The following is an 8668-nucleotide window of genomic DNA, read 5'->3' on the forward strand; positions in this document are numbered from 1 at the left end:
TGCGTTTTATTTGCAACTGAGCTCTTGGTGTTTGGATCCGTCACACACAGACACACACTCCCAGCTTTTCTTCAGAGTGTAGCAGCATGTTATGCCTTCTAGTCTGTAGAAAACAAGGCGTCGCCGTGCCATCACCCACTGGTTTCAGAACTAAGTTTTGAAATTTGGCACTTTGGCCAAAAACAGGCTTAAAACAGTGTGTCAAAAATAAACCAAACTGGTGACCTGTCACTCCTTAAGAGCCTTCATAGAATTCAAACAGGGGAGTTATATAAAAACTGAGATAACGTTTATGACGAGACATGGAAGTGAAGAAATCCCAAAGAGACGTGTGAACGTGGATCTTTATTCAATAGTAAATGTGTCATGTTAATGAGCTGGAGCAGCAGCAGTAGAGACGCAGTGAGTGGAGCTCCTCCAGGAGAGAAGCTGCACAACTGAAACACAAGCCGGTACCACTATAGAATGTCACAAACCATAACCAGCAATATTAGACACACACACAGTAAGAACACAAGACATGAGCTGATGGACACAGCAGCAGCACCAGAAGAGGCTGAATAACAGCTTCACTTCTCCGACGATCCTTTCACAATACTTTTTAGGCCGAGCATGAACTTTAGCTCTGGTTCTTTTTTATAGACAAGACATCAAGGTGGGTGTGGCCGACGCCCTCACATTAACGAAGGCTGGCGTTGTGTGTTTCGCATTCAAAAAGAATGATGTGTGTGTGTGATGAAGCTCTGTTAAATGTCAAATAGCAACAGTTGTCAGCTCAACAAGCAAAGCACAGACTGAATAACACACATCCAGATCATGATGATGAAGTGAGACAGACTTTATTTGCTCCTGACCAGCTTCTCCACACACACACACACACACACACACACACACACACACACACACACACACACACACACACACACACACACACACACACACACACACACACACACACACACACACACACACACACACACACACACACACACACACACACACACACACACACACACACACACACACACACACACACACACTTTCAGGAGTTGTTTTTTTTTGTGCAAAATATCACCACAAACCAAAAAGAATCCAGCAAAGTCTCGTCATCGTACTGGAGCACTACGATCAAAACACGACAAAACACTAGTTCCTACATTTCAACACTAACATTCGCTTCAGTTCCGTCAGGCAGACATCTCATTCATCATAGTGGTTTTCCAATAGGAAGGTCATGTCTCCCGTCTTTCCCACAGGACATGAACGCAGCGCTGGTCTCTACGGGACACGGCAGCACCCTCGGGTGTCTCTCCAACGTCCCCCAAACCTTCAGAGCTCCGAGAGCGAGTTGAGCTCTCGACCGATCGCGTCGGGATCAAAACGTTACAGCCGCTCACTGCTCCTCTCCGGGCGTGTAGTCGGGCCGGCGCGTCTGGACGATCTTCGGCCGCAGGGGGCGGGGCTTGTCGTCTTGGTCGCTGTCGTCGGGGGCAGAGCTGTCGCCGGCGCACTCGTCGTCGCAGACGTGGACCACGACGCTCGGGGTGGTGGGGGTGGCGGTGTGCAGCTCGTACTTGCCCCCTGGAATCACACAAAGAAAAGGTTCAGGAAGTCATGCAGGAGCCTTCAGGAGGGGGCCGGTATGGAGAAAGAATGAGGTGATGATGTAATGATGCTCAGTTCTTAGTGGGAGGAGTGGGAGGAACACACCAACTTCAGGATGGGGTGTGTTCAAAGGCGGGCGTACCTGGTCCGAGCTTGGAGATGGCACACAGCAGGTCGTAGTTGACGACCGGCGTGGCGTCCAGAGACTGGGACCAGCCCACCGGAGGGGAGGCGGGGGGCGAGATCAGGAACTGCTTGTCTGGCTTGGGGGGCTCCAGACGAGGATTCCCGATGTGGACGGACTGAAGACACAAGACAAAGAACATACAATTGTAAATATATGCAAGATGAAATAACAGTTAAATTTATTAATTCCATATTGAGTTATTTTGGGCTCCAGGGGGGCGTTGGTAAACTACAACCCCCCCTGATAGATCAATGCAGCGTGTGGAAACAGGTTCAAACACACTACCTGGGCGAAGTAGAGCCTCATCTCTTTGCCGCTGAAGTCCGTCTTGTGGAGCCGGAGTCTGGCCTCGGCCGCAGCCAGAGCGTCGCTGAAGCTGATCCTCACCCGCCGGAAAGACTTAAAGTACTGGAACTGCACCTCCGGGTCGAAGGAGCGGAACAGGGCCTCAAAGGTGGTCTGCAAAGAGGGACTGAAGTCACTCAATGTGTTCCCTTCAGCTGGAGGCTGGGAGCCAGAAGCAGCCATGAATACAGTTATGAGACATGAAGTATATAAATAGCCTCACATCACACCCTCCTCTGTGTCTGACTGTGTGAGAGCCTCGTGTTTAAATGACCAATCAGTGATACAAGAGAGAAGACAGAAGAATGAAGTAGACAACACACACACACTGAAACTAAACTGTCCTTGTTCACACTGACAGGGTCTCAGAGGAAAACACACCGTTCTCTTGGAAACTTAAGTCATGGAATCCAAAACTATTCAGAAGCCATGAGCACCATGGAGCTCATGGCTCCATGGGCACTCTCTTACCTGTGCCTCGGGACGGTGGAACACTTCCTGGTTGGTCACCGAGGTGACCAGGCAGAAGCGGTTACACTTGGTGGTCTTGATGTGCATGATGGGAGATCCGGGGAGCCGAAACCTTGTCCACCCGATACCTGAGACGGCCTTCAATGGGGCCGACAATGACGATGAAAAGGAAGAGGAAGGGGGAGATCGGTGGAGCGTTGCCTTCCCCAGGGTGACAGATGAGGAAGTGACAGATGCTCCTTTACAGGAAGCTGCTCCGTTTCCTCCAGCACTGGCCTCGTCCACCTGGATCTTCTTCTGTGGTGGTGAAGCCGTCGTTTCTCTTCTTCTGTCTTCACACTGAACCATCCACGATGTTAGCGATACCCTACTCTACAGTCACAGTCCAAGGTCTGGGTCTGCCGGCTCACTGAAGGAATGTTCCAGAGATTTAGGTGTGCAGCAGAAAATGTCACTGGGCCTCTTCTAAGCTCACTCTCTCCTCCTGCTGCTGCTGCTCCACCGCCGCTTAAATGAGCTTGAGTCAGCCGATGACGCATTACCCACAATCCCCTCCCTCTCCTCCACCCGGTCTCATCTATTCGTTCATTCAGTGCGAGCCAATCGTCCGCGGAGGAGGGAGGGGCGGCCTCTTTCTACTTTTTCTGCTTTTCCCTCTACTGCCAGATACTAGCCAATGCTGACTAATCACACAGAGGAGGGCTGTGTGTGTGTGTAGAGAGAGATACTGGAAAATAATGACATCACCCTTGAGCAAACTGACGCATTAATCTGCTTTCTGTTGCATTCACAAAAACCCTTTGTTGAATGGAAAACATGTGACTAAGAGCCTCTGAACTCTTGATTTCACACATGCCGAAGACGCATCAGCTGACTGCAGAACACATGTCAGCCTTACTTAGTATGGATGAAGCTGAGAGAGAGGGGGAGACAAAGGGAGAGAGATAGAGAGGACAGCTGACAGACAAAGAGGGGAGATAGGAGAAAAAAAAGAGTGGAAGGAGACATGACTGGTAGAAAGAATGCAGGATGGAGGGCTAAAAAGCAAGAGGTGGTGCTCATGGAAAGTATGCGGTTTGATAACGTGCTTTTATGAGGTATTAATAGCAGAGAGCTTCAAGTGGAGAGGAAGTGTGTGCGAGTGTGTGTGTGCAGCCAGCAGTTGGAAAAACAAGAGCAGGCTGTGTGGCCGATCCACCAACATTTGCACTTTGTGTGAGTACTTAAACACTTGTGGGTTGGGAAGAAGAGCACGACGCCGCTGAGACAGAGAACACGGGACGACACCCAGCTGTTATTAGAACAACACAGGAAGAAGCACTCTGTTAGACTTGTTAACGTGTTCATTCTTGCTTTTGGAACATTAATTATGCAATCAATAGCAACACAGACGCATTTGACGAGACAATATTCAAATCCACCGTGCCTGGAGCACACTGAAGTCTGAGGCTCACCGAGTGCAGGTGTAAATGCATGGTGAAATGATTAATAGCACTGTCCTGTGTGTGTGTGTGTGTGTGTCGGATGGAAAATAAAGCGTTGTAATGCTGCCGAGCCTCCTGACAATGAAGCCGATGCTCTCATGTAAGTGTTGTTTGTTGGTGTTAAACATTACCGTGTGTGTGTGTGTGTGTGTGTGTGTGTGAGAAGGTGCTAATCATCTCCAGACCTCCCCCCGCTGTGGCTGCTATATGTGAGCGTGTGCACAGCCCCGCATTTTTTCCATCGCAGTGTTTTTGTTTCATCTTCCCATTTTTTTTTTCCATTCCCTCAGTAGACAGGGAGACAGGCGACGCGCAGACAGACAGGTGTGCACACAGAGCACACATGCACCGCTCTTGGTTGGCCAACACACACACACACACACACACACTGCGCTAATAGCCAGCTGCTACATTTTTATTGGTGAAAGTTATCGGTACAAAATGACATTTGAACACACCATAACAGCGTTTAAATGTACCAATACTCCTCTGCACTGAGTAGAGCTTGAACGCATCATAATGAAGTCCGTGAGAGACCCCTCTCTGGGTCCAGTCTCTGAACTTTGACCTCTGCTCTGAGAAGACAGCTGCTTCACTAGACCCACAGTATGAAGAAATGCTCATAAACTAAAATAGACTTCCTTCATGATCTTCTGTAGAAGAAACACTTTTTACACACTTGATTACAGTTGACACTTTTTGCAGTGATCCCTAAAATACAGTTATGAAAGAAAACAACTGCGTATCAGCAATAAAGACTGAAATTAAATCCTTATAAAGCTTAACAATAAACATGGAAATGCAGTCCCTTCAGCAGCATCTGTCTCCCAGTAGTTAAAGACATGGAAACAGACTACAACACTCTTTGTACTTTTAGGTGGATTCCAGTTTCCCTCAAGTCAAATTACAATGACACATCATGACCCCCCCCCCCCCCCCCTCCCCAGCTCTGTGTTCGGTTTAGACTCCACTGACAGAACGTTTCCTTGTGTCTTTAACAGAGGCCTGGAGCACCGTGACACACGTGTCCCTGAACACCTCACAACAACAACAGTAGATCTCTCACTCCGAGTCAGTGGTAACGAGTATCACTGTGAGAGAGCTTTAGAGTTGAAAAACGTTTTTACCCAGCTGTCCAATCACAATGGAGGGGCAGGACAAATGCCTCAAAGACCAACCGTCTCATCCTGTATGTACGCTACAAATGCTGAACAACAACAACAACAATAGAGGAGAATAACATCCAGAGACCAGCAGGACCATCTCTACCGTGTGCCGACATTTTTACTTCTATAAATAGACAGAGCAGCACTCCGCTCTGACAGTGCGCTGCTAACACAACGGTACGTTCCAACAGCGCTCGCTGGGACTATTTATGAACTGTTCTCGAGAATTCATGAAACATTCACACACCCTCAGTGGAATATTCGGTCATACGATACATCAGCTGACCTGCTGATCCTTGAAGATGCTCAGCAGGAAAGCAGCAGGAAGATGGAGGAAAGGGGAGACGGGGAAGAAAACACAACACCGGACACTTTTTCACCAGACGCCCTTTACTCTGTTGTTTTTCCTTTTCCATCGGCGTCAGCAAACCTCATAGCATCTCCCAAACACTGGCCTGTGTGTGCATGTGGCTGGTACAAGCTGCAGAGAAGTGGTAGCATGACGTCCTGTGATGAGACTACTGGGCATGCCCACATTGTAATGTCCATGAATAGAAGAATATGGTTTTCTACCAGAGCTTTTCTTCCATCTTAAATGTTAAACTTCATCAGCAAGGCTCGAGCTTCAGGACATCCCGTTGTCCCCGAACCAAAGAAAGACCGGTAGCAAACGCCAACAGAGTATTATTATTTTTATAGTATTATTAGAAACTTCCCAATGATGCATCTCTGTGGCTGATGTGTGTGTGCGTCATCCAGCATTACATTAAACTGAGGCAAGTCCAGCCATCAAGTCACTCACAATGACGAAGGAACCAGGAAGTGAGGATGCTTTTTTGTCAACTTAGTCATAACCATAGCAGTATTCAAATAACTCATAACTCCATCTAGTGGCGCATCTCTGTTACTACAGCTAGAGTGTGTAGCACCAAACTCCATTCAAGCTGGTCTCAAGTTTAAGCGTTTCCTGCACATTTGCTTAAAGCAATGTTCCACAGGACATTACTTTACATGTTTTACAATCCAAATGTGACTCTCTAAAGGTCCGCGTGCAACACTACACAATAAGGCCCGCAGCTGTATTAAATACCAACATCTGTAAATGACACACAGCGCTCCGTCCTTACCTTCAGGCTGCTGCCTTCACTGAACAAATCCTCCGGTACTTTGCAGGCTATCAGGGCATTCGGTAAATCGGTGAACTTGACGTCCACCGTCGCCTCCTCTGCGCCGCCCTTCTCCATCTTCTGCATCGCGACTTGTAACCCGGACAGCTCTCTGGAAACACAGGGACGAAGCCGCTTTACCACAACGCTAATACATACACTTGAATAATCAGGCTTTGGCTAACGCCCACCGTCCACGGCTTAACGTTACTAGCCGCGTCGTTAACGAAGTAGCTAACACAAGGATGTATTTACGGTAATGCATACCTATAAAGCTGGAGGCGTTATTTCATGATACTCCCTCGACGAGGTTTTCCTCTAAATAGCCGTCAACAGGAGCGTTAGCTTACGACCCGCTTTAAGCTAACTAGCAACTTATGCTAACCAGGAATATGAAATGACGCTCCTAAAGAAGCGAAACACACGTTATTCCGTGAATATCTCCTTCCGGTAGTGATGGATGATGTGTCTGGTGTTGTTAGCACAATGTTCTCTGATATTAACAGTAAATAGAGCTCTCGGATAGATGTGTTAGCATGGCGCAGAGGATAAAGGAGATGACGTAAAATGAACAGCGGCTTCGCCTTCTTCTTCTTCTTCTTCTTCTACTTTTTATTCTTCTTCTTCGGTGTTTAAGTGCAGCTTCCATCCTCCGTGTTGCATTACCGCCACCTTCTGGTGTTAGCTAACGCGTACAGCTGAGCGAATGTGTCCATAGCAAACACTGACACAATAACAATATTTGTATTAATTGTAGCAAAGGTTGCAATGAAAATATGAATACATTTAGAAATTAGGCACACACACACACACACACACACACACACACACACACACACACACACACACACACACACACAAAACACTTTAAAAAATAAAATGTTTTCGCCGACTATCTGAAGACATTGACATCATAATAGTTTTTTTTTGTCATTTTCTACATTGTGCAAATACTCTCAGTGAGACAAGTTCTGATTGTAAACGTTTATTCAAATCATAAAACATTACATTTAGTTTTTTTAACTTATATTGCTCACTGTATTAGTCAGTATTAGTAGTAATTTGCATAGTCATACCAACACATCAGCAGTTCCCACCAGAAGGACAAAGAAAACCATGTGACACAGGCTACAATTTACTTCTATTAGCAACAATTTAAATATGACGTGAACAATGTTCTTTAAATACAATGACAATTGAAAATACATGATTGGTGCAAGGAAAATAAACAAAACAACAATATCTTCCTTTCTTTCTTTAAATGTTTTTGTTAAAGCCACCCAGTAATCGGTGCCATATTTCAGGAGGACATCTGTCAATAAAAAAAAGTATTCAAATATATCATATAGGAAAGGGCTAATTTTCTTTCAAGGTTTGATATATATTGTTGAACATAACTGCAATTTCTGTAATTGCATTTTGATATACACAACTAAGGATAACATGATGTTGTATTCCCATCCTCCACATTTCTATTGTATTTTCCATGTGAAATGGCCTAAAAGCTGAATCTGAAAGGCTACAGCGACAGCCCATGAAGCCAAACGCATTAGTAAGCCAACATTAGACACACGTGCAGTAAAGATAGTCTGTGTTTATGTTAACTGTTTATTTATTTATTTGTAACTAAATATTACAAATAAATAACTTGAAACATTCACAATATGTGATTTTATATACAGGAATTATTCCATTACATATTTCAAGATTCAACTTTCACATTAAAAGAGCAAAGAAATTAAAAACTGATTTATATCGAGCTTTATATTCAAAATACTTGAACTATTACATAACAAAAAACGATCTAAAGTTGACTTCTTTGCTTTTGTTATATTATATAAATATTTTCACCTGCTAATGAAGTAAATGTTTATTCACGAACCTCCCAATGTTCCTTATAATTAGGGTCAACAGTTGTAAAACATTCTGCAGACTTTTACTGTTTGCTGTCTGAAGATATTATTTGAAGTCAACATTCTGCCCTCTTGTGGTGGCCTCTACGTATTACATAAGCATGTTTAATACTGTAAGTGCATTTGAAGAGAGAAACATTTGACTTTATTTAAATAAATAATACTATATATAGAAATTGCGCTCTTCCACATCTGTTAAAAATACAAAGATAAGAAAAATGATTATGTGTTAATAACAAGTTTAAATACATTGCAGAATGTGTGTGTCTCAAGACCATTGTTCTGTTCTGGCTGTTGCTGTGAGTGAGCAACAGCACAATACCATACTGTG

At 45.0% G+C, this 8668-nt stretch overlaps 1 protein-coding gene across 2 annotated transcripts; it reads right to left on the minus strand.

Annotated features, from left to right (window-relative positions):
- Window positions 1-326: 326 nt before the first annotated feature.
- Window positions 327-7031, minus strand: LOC142952552 (calcipressin-1-like). 2 transcript variants are annotated; one of them, XM_076094336.1, is made up of 5 exons: window positions 6692-7031; window positions 6386-6536; window positions 2078-2251; window positions 1748-1907; window positions 327-1581 (listed from the first exon to the last, which is right to left on the minus strand). In XM_076094336.1, the coding sequence occupies exons 2-5, from the start codon at window positions 6509-6511 to the stop codon at window positions 1394-1396; spliced, it is 648 nt and encodes a 215-aa protein (XP_075950451.1). In that variant the 5' UTR covers window positions 6512-6536; window positions 6692-7031; the 3' UTR covers window positions 327-1393. The 2 variants fall into 2 exon arrangements, with proteins under 2 accessions (XP_075950451.1, XP_075950450.1); XM_076094335.1 differs by lacking the exons at window positions 6386-6536; window positions 6692-7031 and adding an exon at window positions 2609-6377.
- Between the last annotated feature and the right edge of the window lie 1637 nt (window positions 7032-8668).

The sequence above is a fragment of the Anarhichas minor genome, unplaced genomic scaffold (genome assembly GCF_050575085.1).
Source record: "Anarhichas minor isolate MPS153535 unplaced genomic scaffold, ASM5057508v1 ptg000018l, whole genome shotgun sequence".
NCBI classification, from domain to species: domain Eukaryota; kingdom Metazoa; phylum Chordata; class Actinopteri; order Perciformes; family Anarhichadidae; genus Anarhichas; species Anarhichas minor.